This window comes from Equus asinus, chromosome 3 (genome assembly GCF_041296235.1).
Source record: "Equus asinus isolate D_3611 breed Donkey chromosome 3, EquAss-T2T_v2, whole genome shotgun sequence".
NCBI lineage: Eukaryota > Metazoa > Chordata > Mammalia > Perissodactyla > Equidae > Equus > Equus asinus.
The window spans coordinates 82433193-82459687 of record NC_091792.1 but is presented as its reverse complement, the minus strand read 5'-3'; the positions used below and the strand labels follow the sequence as shown (position 1 = coordinate 82459687).

The following is a 26495-nucleotide window of genomic DNA, read 5'->3' as shown; positions in this document are numbered from 1 at the left end:
GGTAACAAATGTGATAGATAGCAGTCCAACTATATCAATAATCACTTTAAATGTAAATAGTCTATATGTACCAATTGAAAGACAGATTGTCAGCACAGATCAAACAAGAAGAGCCAAATATATGTTGTTTGCAATAAACCCACTTTAAACATAAAGACATATAGATTAAAAGTGAAGGGATGGAGAAAGATTTACCATGATGACACTAATCAAAAGAAAACTAGAGTTTTCTAGTTCTAATTCTCCAAGAAAACATGATAATCCTTACTGTGTATGTGCCTAACAACAGAGCTTCAAAATACATGAGGCAAAAGCTGATAGAACTACAATGAGAAAAAGATAAATCCACTATAACAGCTGGAGACTTCAACACACCCTATCAGAAATGGACAGATCCAGCAGGCAGAAAATCAGTAAGGACATAGTTGAACTCAACAGCACCATCAATCAACTGGATATAATTGATGTCTATAGACTATTTAATCCAACAACAGCAGAATACATGTTATTCTCAAGCTCACATGAAACATCTACCAAGATAGATCACATTCTGGGCTACAAAACACACGTTAACAAATTTAAAAGAATAAAAATCATACGATGTATGCTATCTGACAACAGTGGAATTAAACTAGAAATCAACAGCAGAATGATAGCTGGAAAATCTGAAAGTATATGAAACCACACACTTCTAAATAACACAGGTCAAAGAAGAAATCTCAAGGAAATTAAAAATTATTTGAACCTAATGAAATTGAAAACAACAAAATTTGTGAGATGTAGTGAAAGCACTGCTTTGAGGGAAATTTATACCATTGAATGCATATATTGGAAAAGAAGAAAGATCTAAAATCAATCATCTAACCTTCTACCTTAGGAAAGTAGAAAAAAGAAGAGCACGTTAAATCCAAAGTAAGCAGAAGAAAGAAGTGATAAAATTTAAAGTAGAAATCAGTGAAGTTGAAAACAAGAAGTCAGTAGAGAAAATCAACAAAACCAAAGGATGGTTCTTTGAAAAGATCAGTGAGGGGCTGGCCCCGTTGCCGAGTGGTTAAGTTCACGCGCTCCGCTGCATATGGCCCAGTGTTTCATTGGTTCGAATCCTGGGCACGGACATGGCACTGCTCATCAAATCACGCTGAGGCAGCATCCCACATGCCACAACTAGAAGGACCCACAACGAAGAATATACAACTATGTACCGGGGGGCTTTGGGGAGAAAAAGGAAAAAATAAAAAAAAATTTTAAAAATCTTAAAAAAAAAGAAGAAAAGAAAAGATCAGTGAAGTTGATAAGCCTCTACCTGGGCTAATTAAGAAAAAAAAAGTGAGGAATGCAATTTGTAATCAGAAATAAAAAAGGGACATCACTGCAGATCCCATGGACATCCAAAGGATAATAAAGTAATACTGTGAACTTCTCTGTGCTGACAAATTTGATGACCTAGATCAATTGGACAATTCCTTGAAATACACAATCTGTCCAAAGCTCACACAAGAAGAAATAGACCAATTGAATAGGCCTATATATATTAAAGAAATTAAATCAGTAATTAGTAGCCTTCCAAAAAAGAAAGCACCGGGCCCAGATGGGTTCACTGGTGAAATCTACCAACCATTTAAGGAAGAAATTGTACCAATTATCTACAATCTTTTCCAGAAAATAGAAGCCAAGGAAGATGGATACATACTAATTCATCCCATGAGGCCAACATTACCCTAATACCAAAATCAGACAAGCCATTACAAGAAAACTACAGACAAATATCTCTCATGAACCTAGATGCAAAAATCCTCAACAAAATGTTAGCAAATTGAATCCAGCAATTTATAAAAAGAGTTGTATGGCACGACCAAGTGGGATTAATCCCAGGTATACAATGCTGGTTCAACATTTGAAAATCAGTTATTGCAATCCATCACATCAAGAGGCTAAAGAAGAAAATCACATGATCATATCAATAGATTATTTTGAACTGAAGGACTCAGATGCAAATGGCTTGATATTTTAGACTTTGTACTGGGCAAGTAAGTATACAGTAGACATATCAAATAGATTTCAAAAAGTTGAAGCATATTTCACAGAGCTCACACGTACTGAATGAATTGAAGGAAAAGTTCATGAAGCCAAAAATGTCTGCTACATTTTGAGGGGAACTGGTTTTCCTTTGTTTTTTTCCAACTCTAGTTGACATTGCTTGGGTACATATGCCATTAGAGAGGTAGAGAGAGCCACTGCTATAGTCCCCACGAATTGGAACCGGAAACTATCTGAACTGAAAGCAGCCACAGATAGGTTGAATGTGAGGGAGCCAGAAGTGTTTGGTACCAATTCTATTGAATACCGAAGTTTCATACTGAGAGGTATCTAAACTACCTATCAAATTCTTTCTCTTGGGAAAGAACACATACACATGGCATATGTTTGCAGTTTTCCCTGTTACTTTTCAAGATCAACACATATCACAGAACTGGGAGGTTAGAGACTCCTCAGGGTGTCTCTATGATCCTGAAGAAGTAAATTTTCCTTATTTTTTTCCCATAGGTAATAATTTATTGGAAGTTATCCATTATTGTAAGTAACCTGAGCATATCTTTTCCTGACAGGAACTGCAGAGACTATGGGACTCCGGAGACTCTGGAAAACCTGACAGGCTGGAGAAGTACAAGATATAATTTCTTGATTAAATCTAATGGGAAGTTAAAATGAGACTTTTAATATTGTCTCAATTTTGGCCCAGATCTCCAAGGCTGAACAATATAGGTGCCCAAATTATCACCACGTTATAAGGCAAGGTGCTAGACTACATTATGTAGGACATGCTAAGACACAGAAAATTTTTTCTGTCAGCATTAGCTCATCTCCTCTCTCTGAGCTATGTAAGGGAGGGCAAGGAATTCATGGGGAAGCGTAGAAATGGTTGGGAGGGAGAATTTCTTTGGAGAGAGTTGTCAGTGTGCTGTATGTGCTCCCCACCCCTAGCCCTTGGTGAGGGCGATGGAAGCACTTCTCCCTCATCTGAAGCCAAGAGAAGAAAACCAGTCAAAAAGCTTAAAATGTTTTCTCTGGAATCTGGAAGAGTCAAGGCCAGGTATTTAAATAAATAAAAAATTGAAGGCTAGAGGCAGGCTAGAATAGCCTGTCTGGTGGCAGAATGAAATAGAGCAGAGTTTATTGGGGTTAAGGACACAACTGTGTTTCTGATGGACCAAATGTGGACCCGGCAAGGAGATATAGTTGTAGATCATCTTAAAAGGAACTTCACCAAAGAGATCCACCTGGACAGGTCAGGTGACTGGTGGAAGCCAATGGCTGAAGGCAGAGTTTTAATTGGCCAGTTGTGCTTAGAGCAGGAGGATTCTCCCCAGCTGGTCTCCATTGCTGTGAGATGACTCTCACGCTTCCCTTTATGGACTGAGTTTCCGCATGTCACAGCACGATGTTGTATGGAGCCTGCGGCAAGCTCCTATGGGAGAATCATGGTGGAGAACCTGGAGTTTTAGACCAAAGTCATGCTCCCTTCAGTCCTCGTTCTGACAAAAAGCGCCTGGCCGTGAGGCATTAGGTGATCATGCCATCTGAGTTTCTCACCATGAACTGGTTATTATTTGATGAACAGAATTATAAGGTTAGACATACCCAGGAAGACAGCATTGTCCAGTGGAAGTGATAAATGTAGGACTGGACCCAAGCAGATCCTGAATTTACTGTGACAGTAAATTGCCTGAGCATTAGACTCACACTCCTAATGCACTTCCATCCCTTAGGGAGATTCCCTACGACCAGTTCACAGAGGAGGAAGAGAATCTCAGCTTGGTTTCCAGCGCTCTGCACAATATTCTGGCCGTTGGTGAGGCAGACTTGGCAAATCTTGACGGTATATGGAACTTCAAGCATCATAGCTCTTCGAGTCCTCTTTGGCAGGAATGACATGGCCTGAGGTATGGGTCTACATTGATTAATAGGCAGTAATTAGTGCTTTGGTCAGATGATCAGGGACTTTGAAGGAACGAGGTTGTAGGATTGGTAATAAGGAAGTCTGGAAAAGAGATATGTGGCCGGACCTTTCATGATGGGCACTGAGTGGGAGGATACTTATATATTGCATGTGAATCTCACCACAGGTCTGATTTTGGAGGAGATTGACAATAATCAGGTGAACAAGGTGATCCGTCTTGGGGATGTTATTCAGTAGGCCACCCAAGTGCTTACTCAGTGGGCTCATAAATGTAGCGGCCATAGAGGTGAGCATGGGCCCACAGCATGAACATTCCTTATCAAGGCTGTTCTGGCTCTGCCACTGCTGAACGCCCAGATTGATAGCAGCACCCAGCAAGCCTGGGTCCCCAATATGGTACAATACCTAAGGGAGACTAGGCAGCCGCTCTGTAACAGATTGATTACATTGCATCCCTCTCATCATAGAGGGGGCAGAAATCTGCTGTCATTGGGATCATCCCTTATCCAGGATCTAGTATCGTTTTCCTATCTGTCTTGCTTCTCCATGTGTCACCATCCATGGCTTCATTAACATAAATGAAACGTAAGTTCAGAGTCTCAGATTAAAAAGAAAGTAATATGCAAAGGCATAGGCATTACATTATTATGGAATAGTTAACAATTCCATATTATGCTTGTGGAAGGAAAGGAAAGTGCTTGTGATTCTTAATCTGGAGGAAAAATTAAAAGACTGCTTAGAAACACAGAGATGTCAGTTACAATATTGCTGCCAGGTCGAAGACTCAGCAGTAAGACAGTCAGAGCTGCAGATCCCGCTCGGAGGTTATTTTCACAGGACAGGGCGACACCTTGTGAAGCCTTCGGAGTCTCACCAGACCTTCTGGTTCCAATGACACTTCTGTTAACACAGAAGGGATTTCTTCTTAATGGAGAATAGAAGACATTCTAGGGACAGCTAGGAATGTTGACACACGTCTCCACACTGCTGAGAACAGATTGATATTCTTGGGAACACTCTTAATTTAATACCTTATTGAATCAGGCTTTTTGACGTAGCTTAAGATGCAGAGTTGAATTTCTCTTTTCATAGCTGCAAGAAGGGACATCCCTTTCATCTCTTTCTCAGACTCCTTTGGTTATTATAAAGACTTTCATTTTCAAGGTCAGGTGCTAAAATTTCATTAGCTACATTATGAGCAGGCCTATAGAGCAGAATTTTATTGGGAGAAATGGAGGAAGCGATTATAAATGTTATCTAATAGCAATAAAATAAGGATATAGTTTTTCGTCTATGTTATTAAATGCCTGATTTACTTATAATTACCTTCTAAACAGACCTTGAAATTTCAGAGTAGATACATGGCTTGCCTTTGGCTTTAAAGTGAGAGAATAAGAGTAATCTGGTTTAATAATATTCCAGAGAGGAAATATTTAGGGATTTTCTCAAGCTCGATATTTGCCAAAAATGGAGATGGCTGACTAAAGAATATATAAATACAGCTTGCATTTGCTGGTATATTCTTCCGAAGGAATATATTATTCAGACTGCCTGTGCAGGATTGAGTTTAAGTATACTTGGAGCTATTTAATTAGGAATGAAGAGGACATGGTGGGAGGGGAGAAGGGGTGTGTCAGCTGCTTCTAGTGTCCCAGGGACTGAGGTGACTCTGTGATGCTGCAGAGAGCAGAACCAGGAGGCAGACCTCAGGTTTCATCACAAGACAAACACTGGCCTGTGAAGGGATTTCACCCAAGGTTGACTGACTGGCTGTGGGGCATAATTTTAGAAAGTGATTTATTTATTGAATTTGGAATTGGAAATCATCCATCTTTCTTGACCCAACGTTTTATTTTGAAAACTGCCTCAATTTCAAAATTTGAAAAACAGGACAATGAACAGCTCTATGTCCTTCACCTAGACGTAGCAGTTAGTATTTTTTGTCACATTTACTCTCTCTCTCACACAAACACACACACACACTTTTTGACGAGCCATTTGAAAGGAAGGTGCCCATCTCGTGAAATTCACCCCTGACTTCTTCAGCGTGCATCTCCTAAGCAAAAGGACATTCCTCCACCTGTTACCATCCATCCTTAAGATAATGTTCAGCTTGAAGATTCTATGAACCTTCAAGATTTTTCTGACTGGCTTATGAAGGTTCTCCGAAGGCGGTCAGAAAACCAGTATCTGCTTTCCCTGTAACACAGGATTCGTTCAAGGAGGTGGATCCAATCTGCCCTGCCCCCTCTCAGAGCGTGCTGCTGGAAGGCTGCTGTCCGCAAGGCCTCAAAGGACGCGGAAAACTGCCTGGCCCTCAAGAAGCTGTGGCCAGGGAGAATGTTGGAGGATCAGATGAAGTCGTGCACAGGAAAGTAGTTTTAAATTGTCAACTATGATAAAAATGAAAGTTGTTACTCTTTCCCTGAATTCTTTTTCTCAAAGAAAATAGGATCTAGGAGATGGAAAGCTGTTTAAAAATCCCACCAGAGGGCGCTGCAGTACCCTTAGAAGACAACGACAGTCTAAGATGTTTGAGGAGACAGTGAGTGTATCTGAAAACTGCATATATTTTTCTTCTCAGAAGAATATAGGAGCCAGCCCCATGGCATAGTGGTTAAGTCTTGTGCGTGCCAGTTTGGCGGCCCAGGTTCACAGGTTTGGATCCCAGGTGTAGACATACAGCAAGCCTTGTCAAGGCAAGCTATGGTGGCAACCCACATGCAAAAATAGAAGAAGATTGGCAACAGATGTTAGCTCAGAGCGAATCTTCCTCATGAAAAAAAAAAAGAAGAAGAATATATTGTGATTGTGTTGCCTTCTAAATTCAAGTATTGTTCACAATATTATTTGGCATTCTTTAAAGATTTGTATAATTTCAGACCAAAAGATCATTAAAAAATAAAATAAAATATAGACCTATATATCTTATGTTAGAGACTCCAAACCTTTAAAATAATGTTTTTTTCCCTTTGGAGGGGTCAAGTTCCATTCCAGTTTTGTCTCAGTGGCTTATCCTGAAAATGTCCATTGTAGCATCTATAATAGTTAGAAAACTCTTATTTTGCTTTTCATATAAATCTTATCTGTTAAATCTTAGAACTATAAATATTTTTACTTACTACATTATTATAATTATATTGCTCACTGTCACTTTTAGTTGACTATGGAAAATAGATTATTTAGTGCTAATTACAGACCATTAAACTCCGTAAATCTGTAGACATTATACGTTGTGATTATTATCAAAATTGAAAAAGGCAATTATTTAATAAAGATGGAAATTTGAGAATATACGGATTTTCAAAAAATCTTTATTTTTCTATGTGTATTCATTTATATAGCTTCTGATATACTACTTGTGATTATAGTTCACAGTGGTAAAGTGGGGCTAAGAGTAAGGAAATGAACAGATATTAAAAAGGAAATTATTTAGCAGACTTTTAAAGAAGAGTAGCCTATAGCTTATTGAAACTTACAAATTACATAATGACATTATATATATACACTATATATATATAAAGGATATATATATATTTTATGTACATATATAATAGTGATTTTTTTCTAGTAAAAATCTTTTTATTATGGAAAATTTTAAACATATACAAAAGTAGAGAGAACAATATAATGAAACCCCGTATATTTCTCACCCAACCTAAAAAATTACAAACGTATAGCTGATCTAGTTTTATTTTTTGCCCTTCACTCCCCACTCCCATCTCTCCAGAACTAGTTTAAACAATTCCCAAACATCATCATGATGCCATTCATAAACACATCAGTTATCATAGTTAACATAGGACATATTCCTGTATTTTATGGATAGAAATGCTGTAATCTTTACAGACATTTGATTTTGAGATGTGAACTGTGAATATTTGTTTAACCTCATGGTGATCCTGGATTCGTCATATCGAACCAACCAGACAGGTTCAGATTCAGTCAGATAGCGTTCCAGATTGTGCCTGGTGTCTTCAAAAGATCAGCACTGTCCGAATGCTGTTCATAATAATAAAACAATAATCAGTATAATTTTCATGACAAAGTTAACCAAAACCCACAAATAATTTTCGTTCTTTTGTGTCAGGATTTGTTTTAATCTTTTTGTGTAGATGCCCCTTTGTTAAAATTTTAAACATATACAAAAGTAGAGAGAACAACATAATGAAACCCCATATATTTCTCACCCAACCTAAAAAATTACAAACATATAGCCGATCTAGTTTTATTTATTACCCTTCATTCCGCACTCCCATCTCTCCAGAACCAGTTTTCAACAATCCCCAAACATCATCGTGATTCTATTCTTAAACACATCAGTTATCACAGTTAACGTGGGACATATTCCTGTATTTTATGGGTAGAACTGCTGTAATCTTTATAGATAAAGCCTAATTTCTTTGATCTTGTCATCCTCTTCCATTCATGGCATCAAGAATACTTTCCCTATAGTTCCAGGAGGCTGGGGGAAAATTGGGGACCCTCACGGGACCCTCACTGGTCCCTGGGCAAGGTCCTTGCTGCCCAGCGGTTCTGTGGAGAAGTAGTGCATGCTGAGGTTGGAGTGAGGTTTCCATCTTGGAATAGTCACTGCTCTTGGCTCTCCTGTAGCCAAGGGCAAACGGGGCTTCAAAAGAGGGGTGGTTGGTGTGTTGGGATGCTACTTTGTGGAAACCCCAAATTCCTCCTCCTGGATAACTCCTTCAACAAGCAGAAGCAGAGAGGGGAGAAGCCTCCAGGACAGAGAATTCCTTATCTCGGACCCTACTGCTGGAGCTGCGTAATCCTTGGCATCAGTAGGTGGCCATGCACAAATGTACTCTTCACCCAGGGGCTGTGGAGGGAGAACCTCTATGTCCCTTCCTCACCATGAGTCAGGGGCACTGCACCTTAATAAGCCAGTTGGTCACTGTGTCCCATCCCTTTCCCTCCATTTCCTTGCTTCTTTGCAGCTGGTATGGTTGGAGGGCCTATCCTCTTCTCTGCTTCCTGTACCCACATGGTAATCACGCCTGTGGAGGCCCATCCTCTGCCTTCTCCGCTCCACCTTTCCATCTGTGTGGGCAGCCAGGTAGTCTTCTCAGGGGGCCAGAAGGAGAGTAGGAGGCCTCATTCAGGTGTCTACCCCTCGGCCTCCATTCTACCACTGACTACCAGGCCTACTTTAAGACTATGGGAGACTTGCCCAGCAATTAACAAAGTAGTGCAATGTTTTCCATTTGGATGCCATTTTGCATTGCCTGTGAGTATGTTCCACGACTGAGAACTCCAGGGGAAAAGGGGTAGTGGTGGACAGGCTATGAGCGCCAGAGTCTGAGGCCCTGAACCCCAAACCAACTCCTAACTTGAGGATTACCCCTTATGAGGATATTGAGATTGTGCAAGATATTGTGAGGATTATATACTACTTAGACACTTAGTGTAGCTTAAAAAAAAATCTTTCTTTCTTTTTTTCTTTTTACTGAACTTCTTTTCTGTATCTTGTAGCTAACACATTTGCAGATTAGGCTGTTCATGTCAGTAGGGATGTTTTCTCAGGTTTCCTCCCCAGAAGGAGCCTGGGTCCTCACACTGTGGACCTGTTTTCTTGTTTTGCAACATTTGTTCTCTGCTTCAAACTCCTGTCATTTAACTTTAGGTTTTTACCCCTCTCCTTTGTGATGTCTTCTCTTTTTTGTTGCTCTTTTGTCCTGCATCTTCTCTACGCAACATTGTTCCTGATGATTTTGCCCTTTGCTCCTATTGATCAAGGCTTGCTTGATCATCTTAACCAAAATCATTGGTCCTCGTCTTCCCCACCGTCCAACACTAGAGATCCCCGACGTGGGACATTTCTATAAGTCAGTTCTCAGAGTCTACGCCAAGGCAGCACAATATAGAGCTAAAATTGTGGATAGAATGTATCTCATAGGAAACCTGTGACAAAGCAAGAGAATAAGAGAGCTGGGCATTCTTTAAGGATCTGATACCTGCCACTCCTGCACACATCTCCATGGTTTTCAGCTGGTTCTGATCATGAAGGGCTAGGAGTGGGCACTCTGTGTCAGCTGCAGAACGTAATGATTTCAGACCCAGGGCTGCATTGCACCACAGGGACCTGACATTATACCACAGAAACCTCTCTTTCTAGGGAGCAGCGCCAATTGAGTTAACAATTGTTTGTTAAAGGGAAAATATGTGTCAGTTTATACCACCACTCTATGCTGGGACAGTATATGGCAGTGTCCATTGTGGTAATAGAGTAGGAAGCTTTCCCTTTTTTCAAATGGCTATTATTTAATCTTTTAAGCACCTCTGATGATGTGGAAAGCGTCAGCAAGACAAACTGGTCAGTTCTTAACAGCAAGTAAAAATAGAATCATCATAAAGGTTTTTCAAACCACTGATCCGTCTGTTTGGTACTTTACCTTTTTCCTTGGTGCAAGAGGTCAAATGCCTCATTGATTTTGTCAAAAGGCAGCGTGTGGGTCACCAATGCATCCAGATCGAATTTCTTATTCTTGTAGTCAGTGGCCAGCTTTGGAACAGAATCGACACTTTTCCAACCTGTAATATGATCAAAATGCCAAATAAAGACCTGGTGTTTGACATGAAGACGTAGTGTAATCAGTGTGAGCTGAGTGAATGAAATTATGAGGTTAGATTTAGGTTGCTTCAAATAGGTTACCACCCCCCCATCTTTAATATTCTGTACTTTAGTCTATTCAAACATTTTTCTTCATTAAGAAAGCCAAGATTATTTTCTATTTTAAGATAAGGGATGATCTGAATATGGTCAAAGTTTAACTTTTGTTCCTCTGTGCTGGTTCATTTAAGTGTAAATTGAATTTCAATTTGCAAATTGTAGTTATCCTTCTATACAAACTCTGTTTACTTTCAAGTAATTAATAGAATAACTTTTATGTAGTCTTTAATATGTTCTAGACACTCAATATTTAAACAACAAATTATTTTCCTTTCCTTTCAATAATCTTCGTTATAAGAATTTGAGCACTACAGTCATGCTCTGCATAATGATGTGTTGGTCAACGGCAGACTGCGTAAGTGGTGATCCCCGAAGATCAGTACCACACAGCCTAGGTGTGCATTAGGCTGTACCATCTAGGTTTGTGAAAGTACAATCTATGATGTTTGCACAATGAGGAACTTTCCTAATGACACATTTCTCAGAACGTGTGCCCATTGTTAAGTGACACACGACTGTATTATAGAGAAAATTAAAAGCAAAAAAAACTGACCGCCAAATGCTGTTCCATTTATAGTCCGGCCCATTATTAGCTCCAGTGGAGAAATAGTCAATCCTTTGTCACCCATGGCTACTCCAATGAAAGTACATGATCCCCAACCTACTCTTACACAGTCCAGGGCTGCTCTCTGGAAGGTCAAAGAAAAAACACTGAGTAAGTAGAAAAGTAGAACACGAATTCCAGCACGGATATGTACAATGCTTTAAGGAGGATTTACACAACTCTGCATGCATGATAATGGGATTCAAGCTAAAGAGGTCACAGTATTTTAGATTGGGACTTGAGGCTCCACTGTTCTGTTTCAGACAGAACGTTCAATAAATTTTTGAGCTTCATCAAAAAAGATATTGAAAAGAAACAAAACATTATTTTACCCTGTTTAATACCATAGTTATGCCGAACCTAGAATGTATATCATTGTACATCAAGAAAGATAAACACACTTGAAGAGATTAAATATTTATAGAAGACATTTTAAACTGTAATCAAGTTTTCAATAATCTACCGTGTGTATACACTAAATATGTGCAATTCCAGGGGCGTACAGCCACAGCTTTAAAGTCATGAAGAGAGAGTCAATAAGTGTTCACTAGGCTAGGAAACGAGGCACACGCTGTGCACTTAGTAGATCTCAATGTGCTGCAAACAAAAAGAAATGCTGTTGAAAACAGAGGGAAAACTGTTACACGGAAAACGACACTGGCTGCTGCTCCTCCAACATTTCCTCTGCTCCCCGACGCCTTGTAGCTCTCTTGCAGTCAGGCAGAGTCATGTAACTAACTCTGGCCAACGGGCTATGGGCAGAAGTGACGTGTGTCCTCTCCTAGCCCAAACAGAACAGCCAGTGAGCAAGCTGCCAGCTGTCCTTTCTGCTGTAACAACCCAGAGGGCCTCATATTGAGGCTGTGAAGCCACAAGTTTGAACTTCCCTGATTGCTGGGTCCCCACCCGGAAGACGGTGGCACAGGGGAGTTGCATTGATCTTTGCATGAAAGAAAGAGAAAACATTGTATGTTAACCTACTGCAAGTTTGGGGTTCATATAAAAATGCCAGGGGTTGAAAACGTAAATAAGTTTGAGAGAGATGTAAACTTATGGATGGCCATTCCACATAGAAGCCCTATGGTAAACAGACGAATATTTAAAATCTTCCTAGACTAATATTATAGAAGAAAAGTGTAAACTTCGTCCCATATCATAGTCAGTGGTCAACTTGATTCTGACCTGTCGGGGCAATTTTTACTTTTACAAAAGTCCCAATAGGAAGTATGGCTCCTTCTCATCACTGATACGCTGCAAGAAAGAAGCAATGTGAAGGCCAGTACATTCTCTCCCTCTTCTCTCTCTCTTCTGTCTGTTAGTGATGGAAGATGCAATGACCTAAAACTTTCTGAATGTGTTTTGAAATTTTTATTGCATGTGTTTATTTATTGCTTTGAGAATTCCTAATACATCTAAATAGCAACTCTTCTACTTTCTACACTTTTTATATGGCAGAAACATTTTGGTTTATACTGTATAGAGAGATCCACGGAGAGGGGAAAAGACCACAGGTGCTACTTGTCCCCTTAAGGTAGCTGCTTGTATTCACTCCTGCTTCTTTTTTTTTTCTTAGCATTTTTCCTGTCGCCTTTTCTACATTTCTGAGCTTTGCTCCAAGCAAGGAATGAACTTCCATAAGGATGACTTAGTTAAAATGGGCATATATACAAATACAGGGTTTTATTTAGGAGCCTCTGATAACTTTTGAAGAGAATTACTTTTAATTCTCAAAACCTCATAATATTATCAGTTATTGTAACTTTCTAATTGTTCTGTTGGGTTCTTTAGGCTGCCTTAGAGCATTAGAGGTCCCTGAAATGAAATTTATACCCGTTACTGGAATCTTCTTTCTCTACCACCCAGAAACTTAGCTCTCCCTAGTGATGGAAACTTTTGGTGGGAGGGTAGGTAGCTCATTTTTGGGGGATTAAATAAATTCATTTCTTTTTTATTGGGATTCTCGGGGGTAATTCTATTCCATAATCTAAAATACATTTCTCGCTATAATAAATCAGTTAGTAACAGAACCCGCCAAGTTTTAGGTCAGTGGTTCTCAACCTGAGAATCTTGGAAGACATGTTGGTCCCTGGACTCCGCTCACGAGAATCCCCTGAGGTGTGCCCCTTCCTTGGGACTGACCAACAGCAGCCATTTCCCAGGCACTTCTCAGGCACAGCCAGTTCTGAGAATCTCTGTACTAGAAAAGCAAGACAAATAGGCTGAATTTCAAGGACTGTAAGAAATTCGAGCTGTGGGAAGTGGAGGAAAGGATGTGGCACACGGACAGTAGAGAATGCAGGGCCTGAAGCCTTGCAGACGGGGGAGAAGTGCGGGCCAGCAGCCTTCAGGGCATGCATCTTCAGTAGCAGCTAAGGTGGCTGAGCGCCTGGGACCTGCCAGCTCCTCTTTACACGGCTCCACGGGCTGCAGTGAAACCGCTCCGAGAGGAGAGGCCCGAGAGCTCTCAGCAGCGCTCCCTGCTCTCCATGCCCTCCTGGGGAAGGACCAGGTCAGGGGAGAACAAGGGCCAGGGCCCGCAGAGCCCGCTCGCGGCGGGAGCTCAGACTGCGCCCGTCAGACCCTCCCCAGGGGAGGGCTTTAGCAGCCAGGCTGAGCCAAGGCGGAAACAGAAGGGCCTGGCCCGCAGCTACCTCGCAGTCTCCCCGAGGACCCGAGGAATCCACAGGCAGATGATTAGTTGATGAATTCTTTGGTCATTTCATTAACAAAACAAAAGGAAACTCTACTTAGCGTCTTTGAGCAAACGCGCGTTAGGTGAAGCTGCTGGCCTGCGGGGCTGGGCGCGCGGGCGAGCTCCCTTTCCCTCGGCCGCCTGGGCGGCTCGCCCGCCTTCGGGACGGATGGGCCCGGCCGCCTCCAGGCCGCAACCAGGGCGCATGCTCGGAGGGCCCCGCAGAGGATGCAGCGTCCCAGAGGAGGGGGAATCGGACTGAGCAGCGCTTGCAGCGTTTAGGCCAAAGAGAGTGACTTCTAATTTTGCAGTGCGTGTGTGTGTATGATTTTTACTGGGTTAAAAATTTCAAATCTATAATCTGGACCTAATTTTGCAGCGCGCGTATTGAGATCGTTGCATTGAATTAAGCAGAAACTTAATATACAAATTAGTAAGGAAGGCTGCCGTAACTGGGACACGTGATTCTGTAGAGTGGTTCAGTGGCAAAAACTACTACACAGAGAAATACTTAATCACTATTTTCTAGTGATGTTTCGAAACTATTCCCATAGTTTCTATAATCTGGACCTAATTTTGCAGCGCGCGTATTGAGATCTGATGGACAAACTGGATTGTTGTAGGTTGCTGACCTCTTTTTGCTCCGCGGGAAGATGGGAGTGGATACCTCCCGTTAGGGCGACGCCAAACACCTTGTCTTACTCCCTCCTCTAAATCTGCTTTTCTTTTCCTTTGCGTATTTTTTTGCTGACTTCGTGTAGGCAAATTCTTTTAAAATTTCATCTTTGAGTTTTTCCTTAATTTATTTCTGTTTAATTAAAATTAAATATTGAATTAATTAAATATTGCTTATATAAGAATATGTAATTTATATACATATAAGTATACTAGTATTAAATATAAAATAAACAAATGTATTAATATACACATATTGTCAATGTTCAATGTTAATAAATATTATTTATTATATACTATTATAAAAAGTATACATACCATGACTTCAGATCCACCTGCACAGTCAAAGGCAAAATCCACGCCTCCATTGGTCATTTCGATGATGACCTCCTGGACAGGTTTATCTAGGTCTCTAGGATTGAGGCAGTCATTGGCTCCAAGGGCTTTGGCCTTTGTAAACTTCTCACTGTTGATGTCAATAGCTATGATCCTGGAAGCTCCTGCTGCTTTACAACCCATTATAGCAGAAAGACCGACACCGCCTAGGCCAAAGACGGCGCAAGTAGAACCCGGAGTGACCTGCAGACAGGAAAATCATAAATTAACTTTTAAACCAGCTGGTCCCACTTTTTTTTTTAAAGGACAGAGTGAGGCAGGGGGCAGGAGTGTATAAATAAGACTGCCTGTCATAAAACTAAATGATATAGTCATTGGGGGAAATCTGTCAATGTGAAAATGGCCGAGTCACTAAATTTGGAGAATCATCTGAGGTCCGTTCGGATTATCAGTTCATAAGGAGCAAACCCAAATGAAAATCATCCCCTTGTTTTTCCTTTCCCTATAGTGTATCAGGACAAAATTCTAAAGCCTATGCATTTTAAAGCGTTTATCGTTTTCCTTTTTTAATAGACCACAAGTAATTTGATGTCTATATTTGTAACAGGCCTTATTTGGTTGTGTTAATGTTATAGTTGATTTTGAATGACTGCTAATATTTCTCTCAATGTGAATTAACTTATTCATCCCAAATCGTCGATTCATCAAATGGAATGAATCTAGAATTTCTTTGCATAGCATTGGAGGATATTTATTATCTGGCTCCCATTACCTTCCAACATCATCTCCATGGTATGCCTGGTACCACAGCCACAGCAAACTGTTGCACTTTCCTTTCCTCATGCCTTAGTTCATGCTGTTCCCTCAGCCTGGTGTACGTTTCACCTGATTTCCTTTAATTAAAATATAACCTAAACTTCTAGGCCTGACTTAAATGACCCTCTCTCCGTGAAACCTTTCTTGATTCTTCAATCAGAAATTAATCCTTTCTCTGTACCATGCAATTTATAATCTCCTTGATTGTTTGATTTTGTGTGTGTGTGTTTCTTTAAAAGACTGTAAGTTCTTTAAGGCAGAGGCTTTTCATCTTCCACGTTGCTGTCAAGGAGTCTTCTGTATGTTGGTTCTTTACTAAATGTTCGTTGCATTGAATTAAGTAGAAACTTAATATACAAATTAGTAAGGAAGGCTGCCGTAACTGGGACACATGATTCTGTAGAGTGGTTCAGTGGCAAAAACTACTACACAGAGAAATACTTAATCACTATTTTCTAGTGATGTTTGGAAACTATTCCCATCAAAGCATAAACACAAGGGAAAAGAAAACCTGGCCAAGAGAGGTATTGATACATTCTCAATTGGAAACAAAATTACTAAGGAACAGAGAGAATGCACACCTCTTACTTTAATTGATGCATGATATTCGGCATGAATGTACTGGCTTTTGCTACCCAGGCGAAATAAAATACATATTTTGTAAATACTCAGAATATCGTTCTATATACACTATATACTATTTACCGTAATATTGCGGGCGTGCATTTAGTATATTTCCAAACATCTTTCTCCTGAGATTGTGTTACAAAGTTTGCCTCTGAGTCTCACTGGAAGTAGAAATGCATTTTTCCCATTGTAGCAATGTCGTTCACAGTAGACGGATTCTCAGGCTATATCTTTTGGCTAGAATTACTGATACTTCGCTTCATTAACTTGTTCCTATCAGATTCCTCTCTCTTCTCTGAGCATCTCATAAGGTGGTTTAGTATTCCTCAGTAGTGGGAAGAACAGGTCCTGGGAATTTAGGTCAACTTTGACTAGATTTAAAAGAAAATTGTAGCTGACTCTCTAGTGTTACTACCACCGAAGAAAGATTCTGGACGTAGAAGATGATAGTCTGCATGGAGTCCAGAAAAGGGGTGTGTGTGTGTGGCCCGCAGAGTAGTAACTCTCGCCTTCGTCTCCAGTGCTGTCCAAAGGAGACTATGCCTTGACTGCCACGGTCACATCAGTGGTTAACGCCACCCAGCTAACACCCCCTTCCTCTAGGAGCCTTCAGATTGTAGTTTGGCTTCTCCTACAATTGTTTTATTTTTACAGATGAATGAATGAGTAGAGGAATTTGTAGAGGGAGAGAATATGCTGATGGCCAGGAGTAGCATTTCTGTCTGCTTGGCCAACATAATTCTCAAAGAAAAGTCATACCTTGGCATTCCGGCTACTAGATCGGCTCCTTATTTTCATTAGGCTGACTTTGTTTCCTTGACATTGAACAACTTTAGGTAACCTGATAGAAAGGAAGTTTTGGATTGCAAACTCGAGGACCAAGCCTCTCCAAGATGTTTTACGGGTTGCATATGAACGTGGCTTTATTCATTCATTCACTGAAAAATTGTCAAGCTCCTACTATTGTACAAGGCACAGGGCTAGGCTCTGGAGCTATCACAATGAACAGGAGAAAGTTCCTGCCCTCAAGGAGCAAATATTCTAATCGGAAGGAGAAATAAATGGGAAATTTCTCAATAGCATGATAAGTAGTAAGACAGGGATAAATGGATGCTTTGGGAAAAACTGGGAGGGGCACCCAAGGCATGCCTGAGGCTGGGGCAGGTTTCCAGCAGGAAGTGGCAAATACTGCAGCACACCCACAGAAAAGGGGCGTAAGGAAGGAGCATGGAGTCTTCAGATTGGTTGTTTCGAGAGGCCACTCTGGTTGCAGTTTGCAGTTTGGAGTCGAAGGACGAAGACTAGTGTCGAGGTTTAAATAAGGAGGTGGTTTGAGGCATCCAGGTAATACTGACATTTCTCCAGCCTCTCTGTTAAAGAGCTTTGTAAATGCCTCTAACTTCTACCAGGGGATTCCAGGGACTCATCTTGCCACCATCAGGGCTGCCACTGAGACCCTCTTTTGAAGCCCCAAAGGGGGCGATGAGAGGCAGAGCTGAGTTAGGGCTGTTTGAGGGAGAGGAATCTGCAGAGCCTCAGGGAGAGAGGAGGGCCTGATAGATTGAGGGGGGCGGGGTCTGTACTTTCTCTTGTCTCTTGACTGGGTGGGCCGCCCCAGGATGAGCATTCCTATTTAGGGGGCATATTTAAGCAGGCTGTACTTAAATCAGGGACGGTCTATAAGCTAAGGTACCAGTATAGGAAGAGAAATCAATCTGGACTGGCTGCCAGCCTCTGGGCCAGATGTCTTACATATGTAATATGACTTAAGGATCCACACAGCTGTTTGTAGTAGATATTGTTGCAGAGAGGTAGGAGTAGAGAGGTTAAGTAACTTGCCTAAAATCACAGAGGTAATAAACCACAGGGCCAGGGTTTGAAGATACCTCTCTCTGGTTTATCACGCTGCCTCCTAGTAACTTCTATTTGACACAACCTGGTGACTGACCATTTTACCTTGGCAGTGTTGAGTGCAGCTCCATAGCCAGTTGAAAACCCACATCCAAGCAGACAAACTCTCTCTAAATTTGCATCGTCATCAATTTTGGCAAGATTTTTATCTGACACTACGGTGTACTGAGAGAAGGTACTGATCCCAAAGAAATGGTAAATGGGTTTTCCTTTGCAGGTAAACCTGGAGGTATTGTCTTCCATTAGTTCTTGACGAAAAGCAGGACCTTTGGCTAGGCTAGAAAAAAAACAAAACAACATACTAGAAACAGAAAGTAAGTGGACCACTGAACTTTCCTGAAACAAGTGTTAGGCATTATGTGCTTGTTATGGCAATTTTATGAGATGGAAAAATTGAGAAAATGACTTGAGACTCTTCACCTAAATCTATAGTCAGAAGTAGTCCAAAAATAATAACGACAATAACAAACTTTTCAATGAATACTTTTTATGGGCCAGAAACTGTTTTAAGGGCTTCACAAGTATTAGTTCTCAAAAACTTTTTGTTATGGAAAACTGAAACACATATAAAAGTGGAAGGAATAACATAATGAGTCTCCGTGTAGCCGTCTCCCAGCGTCAGCCAGGGTCAACTCATGGTCCATCTGGCTTCGTCTATTACCCGCCTCCCCACACCGCACCTGTGCTACCATCACTGGACTACTTTGAAGGAGATCCCAGACATGGCTATTTCATCCGCAGATGTTTTAGTATGTATCTCAAATCGATAAAGGTTGTTTTAGGTCCGCACATTGTGTTGGGTCTCTTAAGTCTCTTTTAATTAACATGTTCTCACTCCCCCCCCCGCCTTGCTTTTTCCTAGCAATCTATTTGTTGAAGAAACAGTCATTTTTCCTGTAGTTTTCCTCATTCTGGATTTTTCTGATTACATTCCTGTAATCTGGTTTAACATGTTTCTTCGTCCCTTTATTTCTTCTAAACCAGTATGTTTGATATAAATGCTTGATCTAATTCAGGTTTTATATTTTTGTAGGAATACTTCAAAGAGGATGTTGTGTATTTTCATCTGGAGAAACATAATTCTGTCTCTTTTAGTGATGTTACAGAGAATGATGGTCATTGCCCAAATCTATTATTTCATTAAAGGTTTGCACAAGAGTGCGTGAATTCTTTGAATATCTGCAACAACCCTCTGAAGTAGGCATTATTATTATCCCCATTTTACAGACGAGGGAATTGAGGCACAGTAATAAAAGTAAGAGTAGTACAATTTTAGCTTCTGAAAAACCTAGTTTCAGTTTGCATTAGGGACAAACATATCTTTCTACAGTCTCAGTAAAGAACAGGGTGATGAGATTTTGGACTTGGAACCAGGCTGGCTGGGTTCAAACTCTAGCTCCAGGACTTACGTCTATGCGGCCTTGGAATAACTCACTTTACTGTGCTTCACTGCACTCCTCTCTCCTCCCCCGTAGAGGTAGCTCCTGTTCTGAGTTTGGCAGTTATCATTCCAGTGGTGTATTTCTATCTTTACTACATACACATATACCATAAACGACATACGGTATTGCGTTTGTATATGACACCTTGCTAAATATATCTGTCAGCAGCTTGCTTCTTTGCGTTAACATTGTGTGTGAGATTATTCTATGTTGATGCGTGTAGATTGTTTAGCCATTTTCATTGTTCCATAGTATTCCATTGTTTTACTACATAGCAATTTGTTAATCTATTCTTTTATTGATGGACAGGTGCTATTTTCAACTGCTTGCCATTATCAACAATGTCACAAGGAACATTCTAGCACATCTCTTTGGGGATTTTGTGCAGCAATTCTTGTGCACACCTAGGAGTAGAATTCATGGGTAGAAAGTATGTCCCTCTTCATCTCTGTTGAGGAATTGCGAAAGTACTGCCCAAAATATTTGTACCAGTTTGTACTCTTACTAACAGTGTGTAACACTTACGTGATTTTTTCACACAAATTTGTAAGTGGACTCAGACACAGCTTGCATTTTTTACATTGAGGCGTGTAGAGTGGAATTACTTTGTCACCTAGAAGGAAAGACTATAGGTTGATTGAGTCCTAAGATGTAACTTATAAATAGTTTCTACCTGATGAATCGGTGGACAACACCATTCTTTACGTTATATGTTTTATGTTCCATAGAAAGTATAGGTGGCTACAGTATTCTGTTACCTTACAAGATTGCTGATTCCCCCAAGCATTGCATGTACTATCTTTTTTTCTTTTTCTTTTTTCTCTGCTGGGCGGTCAAGCCACAAATCCTTATTGATATGGTTAGGTGTAGAGTCCCATCTGAGACTCTGCTGTCATTGCAGCTCTCTGCATCATGATTATTGTTCATCACATTTCTAAACACCCTGCATAGAAGAGAAGACCCTCATATAGTAGGAGAGGTGGACACTAATAGAGTCGATATGGAGGGTAAACTTTATATCACCGCCAGGTTTCACCATTTAGTTCATGCTCAGTTTCCACTTTCCCTCAATTTCAGTTTAATAATGGCTTCTGTTCTCTGATGACCACAGTCCAATAATGGTAATTAACATTTGTTCAAGATTTAGCGTGTGCCAGGCCCCATTCTAACTGCTTACATGTATTATCTCATTTAATTATCAGAACAACCCTTTGAGATGAGTACTGTTATGGTCCCCAGTTTAGCAAACAGAACACTGAGTTGAATCACAGAAAAGTGACTTAATGGTGAAGTTCACACAGCCAGTAAGTGACAGAACTGGGACCCGTTGGCCAGATTCCTTCATGGATGCAAAACTTTTGGGAGCAATTTCTTTCTCTGGCCCTGTTTGGAACGGAAAGATACTAATATGCCTCTAAGTGTGGAGCCTTTTCATTAAAGGAGGAAAGAATCATACGGTTCAACCTGCCTGACAAGTGAGGCCATTTCTGCCTGATTGCTTGGCCCGTATTCCAGTGTTCGGTGGGTCTGTTATAAAATGTGAAGTAAATAATTTCAGCCATTGGCATGCTTCATTACGTATTAGTTTTATCTTACAAACTTTCAAAAATACCCTTAAGCTAATGTTCACAGACATATAATGTTTCTTACTTAAGCTACCTGTGAGTCTTCATTCTTTAAATTCTTTATAATATTAAACTAGTTTTCTGTTTCGTTTAGAGGAGGTTGTTATAAATTGTCATTTAGTCCCCACGGAAGCTTTAGTTAAACCGACTTTGTAACTTGGCTTCATAGGACAACTTCTTAGTGCTGTACGTAAACAAGTGGCCATATTTCCTGTTGTTATTAGACAGTTCTGATTTCAAATATTCTGTCCCATTGTTAGAGTGTGATGGATTGTGTGTCTCAGTTTTGCTTTGGAAAAGATGTTCCCCCAGATAAACAGAGATCGATTACAGCCTGCAGAGCCAGGACTACATCAGGAATTATCGCTGAAATACTCTGACATTTCCATTTAACTGGAACCAGAAAATAAAATACCTGGTTTGAAGCCGGTCACTCCTGGCCCAACACTTTCCACAATCCCGGCAGCCTCGTGGCCAAGGATCACTGGTAAGAACCGGTCCTCAGCTTTCGGGTCAATGGGATGGTGGTCACTGTGGCACACAGCAGTGGCAATGATCTACAAGCAACCACAGACCCAAGTTGTGTTTCTGTAATTATATCAGTGGGGTTGTTAAGTGGATAATCTTAGGTCCAATGTCACCTTGAAACTTTACGACATGCTTAGAGCTCAATAAAAGAGTTATATTTTGAACCCCCCCCCAAATATGTGAGGATATATTCTTTTCCTGTTATCATGCACCTTTGTTTTCTACCTTTCACTGTCTTTGGAAAATCACAAAAATAGAATAGGCAGTTAGTGTGTCCAGGAGGAGAAATCAAAGGTAATGGGGAAAAGTTAAAGTCTATTAGGCAGAAAGAATGGAGGGAACACAGGTTTCTGGGGTGTTCAAATTTTGTGGAAACTACATGAAATGAAATAGAGGTAATAAAACTTTCATAGTTAAAAGAGAGAGAGATCAAATAAAGGATTATCTAAACTAATTACCCATGTATCCCTGTATTATTATTCTTCAGGATTCAATTCATCAGAATATCCTGTTCATTCCGATGGAGAAACCCTTACTGTGGTGGTCCTGGAGGGAAATATCGACCTGGCCAGCAGCGTGGAAAATGGAGCAATGGTCCCAGCTTGCCGTCTGTGGTCCCACTCTACTCAGTTCAGTCTCTTTTCCCTGCTCACCCACACCTGTCCCCTCCTCTGGGCGCCCAAGATGCTTATGCTGCCCAGGACAGCATTCAGTTTTTCCTCTCCCTTCTTTTGAACCAAATTCTCTACCTCCTTTAATAACACTTTCCAATCACTGGCAATTGGAAAACAAAAAGAAAACCTAACTAATTCTAATCCAAAGTGAATTCCTTTGTCTGATTTCCAGGGTCAATGACAAATGTTAGGATAGGTCAGTTAAATTTTAAGCCCATTATGAAGAACAAATGAAACAGAATTAATAATTACCTCTTCTGGAGATAATGCCTGTTTTTCTCTGAACCTGAAAATGTGATTCCCCCTAGTGGGAACTCTGGGGATCTCCGTTGTATGTCCCACAGAGGCGTGACCTGGCAGAAGCCAAGTCTGCACTTAGGGTCTTGTCTGTCCTGCCAAGGCAAGTTCCCACTTACCTGAACGCGAACTTCATGAGCCTTGGGGGGAGCGACCTCAACCTCTTCGATGCAAAGGGGCTTGCCTGCTTCCCAGGCTACAGCGGCTTTACATTTAATAACCTAAGAAAGAGGGAGAGGGAGGGAGAGGGGAGACGGAGAGCAGGCGAAGGAGAGGGAGGGAGAGGGAGGATGGGAGGGAGGGAGAGAGGGAAAGACAGGATGTTATGGGAAAAAATTAAAGAGCACGTTGATACCATAATTTCATGAAAAGGAGCAATGGATTTTGTGGCTGGATGCTATCTATACTTATATTATTTTAAACACAAATTATCTTAATGGAAAATAAGAAGTCATATTCTGCATTATAGTGATTGCACTCTTAAGTTTTGAAAAGAACAGGTGTATTAAAGTTTATCTTAATATAATGCCTTGATTTTTTTCTCCATATCAGAGAGGATAAATTTATAGGGTTTGGACAGCGTATATGGCCAATAAGTATTTGTTGACTGAGCAATTTGATATCAGCTCTGAATTACCTGAGTCCTTGTTGCTAGAGTACAGGTGTGTTTCTCATCTTTGCTACTCAAAGCATGGGCTTCCCTCGGACCAGCAGTTATTGACATCACCAGGGAACAAGCTCTGTGCCAAACCCGCTAAGTCTAAATCTGCCCTGGAACCAGGTCCCCAGGCAGTTCATGTGCACATGGAAATCTGAGCAGAGAGGCTCACACAATTATGAAATTTACCAGCAGAATGTAAATTAAATAGAAATTGGGTCTCTTTGCAAGAATTTGGGTAAAAATGTATGAAAAGAAATTAAGCATCAAGATTCTATAATGTCCATATTAAAACTTTATTTGGCCTCTTAAAATTGTATTTTTAATTTTAAGTATAAGTAACATTGAAAGAAAGTGCAAAGAAACAAACTCGTAATCCTCAATTCTAATGCTACTAATTTTGCTTTTGGTATGATTTTCCCAGTCTTCGATCACACGAATACATATTTTTTGATAGTTGTTATACAATTTTGAATTACATGTTTAAATATCATTAGTCTTATTACAAATGCAATATGTATTTTTTTTAGAGAAGTTTCAAAATACAAATAAGAAGAAAAGAAACAAAATCCACCTGTAAATTTTATTACTCATTTTATGATTTTGAGGTAAACCCTTTGAGTATTCCCAATGGGATCATATTGTATATAATATTTTGTAATCTATGTTTTTCTACTTATTAATATACTATGAAAATTTTCTATATTGTTCTCTAGTATTATTTCACATAAATGTAAATGTTATTTTATGGGGCTAGCGTAGTTACTCAAATCTCTCTTTTTTGGCCATTATGAATAATATTTAATTGCACATCCTTGTTGCAAGCATTTTGACAAATCCACAGAAATTTCTTTAGAATACATTCCTAGCATGAGGGTCACTCATATCCTTTAGATCAGCTTTAAATTGCTGCTTTCTGAGAGCAATCCCCAAAGAAAGCTTCATTTAGCAAATGTATAAAGAGACAACAAAAACAAACAAAACAAGAGTTGAACAAAGAAACAGTATGTTGGCTTACTTTGCCTTTGGTGCCCATTTTCCTCTGGGAGCCTCGCTTTGGAAGTTTCTCTCTGACTTAGGAAGCTCTGCCACTTCTATCCAGCTGCTCTGAGTCCTGTAATGAACTGTGCAAATAAATACCATTCCTGCTCTTTCATTCTCCAATCACTGTCTCTCCTTTTTTGTTTCTGTGATCTCCAGCTCTGCCTGTCTCTCGCCACGTCATCTGTGCTATCATATTGCGGGTGCTAACGCCGATTGCTCCCAGCAGTTATTTGGAGAAGATTCTTGTTTACTCATTTTTTTCCCCTTTTTATTGCAGAATATAAGATAATAGAGAAAAGCTCATTAAAGATATACAGATGAGTTAACACATAATTACAAAGTAAAGGACATTTCCGCTGGCCCGGAGTCCTTCCTGTTTCCGTCCTTCTCCTTCACAGCCCTAATCATTCCCTCACATTTCTTTATGATTTTGCTTCTCTTTACAGCACAGTGTAGTTTCACCTACTAAAAACTTTATGTGCATGGAATCTTAGTGTATGCATTCTTTCATGTCTTTTTCTTTTTCTCAACTCTGTGTTTGTGAGATTCACCTACGTTGTCCGTGGCTGTTCATATATTTTCATTATCATCCATTTTCCTTTTTGCTTGTGGTGAATCAGTGGTTGCATAAAGTTCTTTTCGTGTATCCTGTTGTACACGTGCTTGAGTTGCCATAGGGAGGGTTCAGGATTAATAAGCAGCCAGTACCCACTATTAAGGTGATGTCCACTATTAAAATAGTTGATAAAAAGCCTCTGCCCCAAACTCCCAAGTTCCCTTTCAACTCTGTTCCAGCCCTGAGGAGTCCTCTTTAGTCACTGCTGAGGAACTACTTCCATGCCCCTTCGGTTGTGTGAGTCCGTCACCTGGCTCGCAGTGGTTCTGGGTCTCTGGCTGTGCCCAGTACAGAGTAGTCCCTGGACCTCGCTGGACAATACTGAAGTGCCCCCATGCACCACACTTCCATGGCTGTTTGTGGGAAATGGAGTGTCTCATATTGGTTGTTAAATATTTTGACTGGGAGTGGAATTGCCAGTTCTTCAACTTTGAGTGATTAGGTCAAAGAGTTTTATAAAGCGGCTGAAGCTCCCAGCAGCACTGTACGAGGGTTCCCATTGCCTCACATCCCCACCTACGCTTGGACTTGATGGACTTTAAAACTTTTGATAGTCTCTGGGTGTATAATGATGTGTAATTGTATTTTTAAATTGTAATTCTCTGATTATCAATGAGGATAAGCAGCAGGGGTATACTGGAGCCAGCTCATAGTGATTTTTGGTCTGCTTTTAACTACTGAGAGATGTTTAAAAATTGTTGTTATGAATTTGTTCATTTCTTATAGTTCTTTTCTTACTTTTTGCTTTACATATTTTGAGCCTTGATCTTAGTGCATGCAAATGTTCTGTGTTGTACGTGTTTTAAAAAGTCTGACAACATGTTTTACCATCTTTCTCTGTTGGTATGTTTGGTTTTTCTGTATCGTTTCTTTTAATGGTCCCATGGTATTCTCCTATCTCCTCCAGACTTTAACTAACATTTTATTGTTGAATATTTAAGTTGTCCTATTACACTCTTGGAAGTAAACTTTATACTCCTTGCTTCTACTTTCTTACTACCCACATTTCACTTCTTAACTTACCTGGTTTCCATCTTTATCCTTTAATGGAAACTGTTTTCTTTTTAAAAAATTTTTTAATTATTTTATTGAGGTCACATTGGCTTATAACATTGTGTAAATTTCAGGAGTACATTATTATATATCAGTTTCTGTATAGACTGCATCGTGTTCATCATCAATAGTCTAGGTGTTATCTGTCACCATACATGTGTGCCCCTTTACCACTTTTGCCCTCCCCCACCCCCTTCCCTATAGGTAAACACTAATCTGTTCTCCTTAGCCATGTGTTTGTTTATCTTCCA

General features: G+C 40.2%; 1 protein-coding gene across 1 annotated transcript; it reads right to left on the bottom strand.

Moving 5' to 3' along the window:
• Nucleotides 1–7518: 7518 nt before the first annotated feature.
• On the bottom strand, nucleotides 7519–24699 carry LOC123275609 (all-trans-retinol dehydrogenase [NAD(+)] ADH4-like). Its single transcript, XM_070505318.1, has 9 exons — nucleotides 24550–24699; nucleotides 22993–23094; nucleotides 21790–21931; nucleotides 20275–20362; nucleotides 18353–18584; nucleotides 14936–15196; nucleotides 11200–11335; nucleotides 10369–10507; nucleotides 7519–7960 (listed from the first exon to the last, which is right to left on the bottom strand). Exons 1-9 carry the CDS (start codon nucleotides 24565–24567, stop codon nucleotides 7936–7938), a joined length of 1143 nt encoding a protein of 380 aa, XP_070361419.1. The 5' UTR covers nucleotides 24568–24699; the 3' UTR covers nucleotides 7519–7935.
• Nucleotides 24700–26495: the final 1796 nt, after the last annotated feature.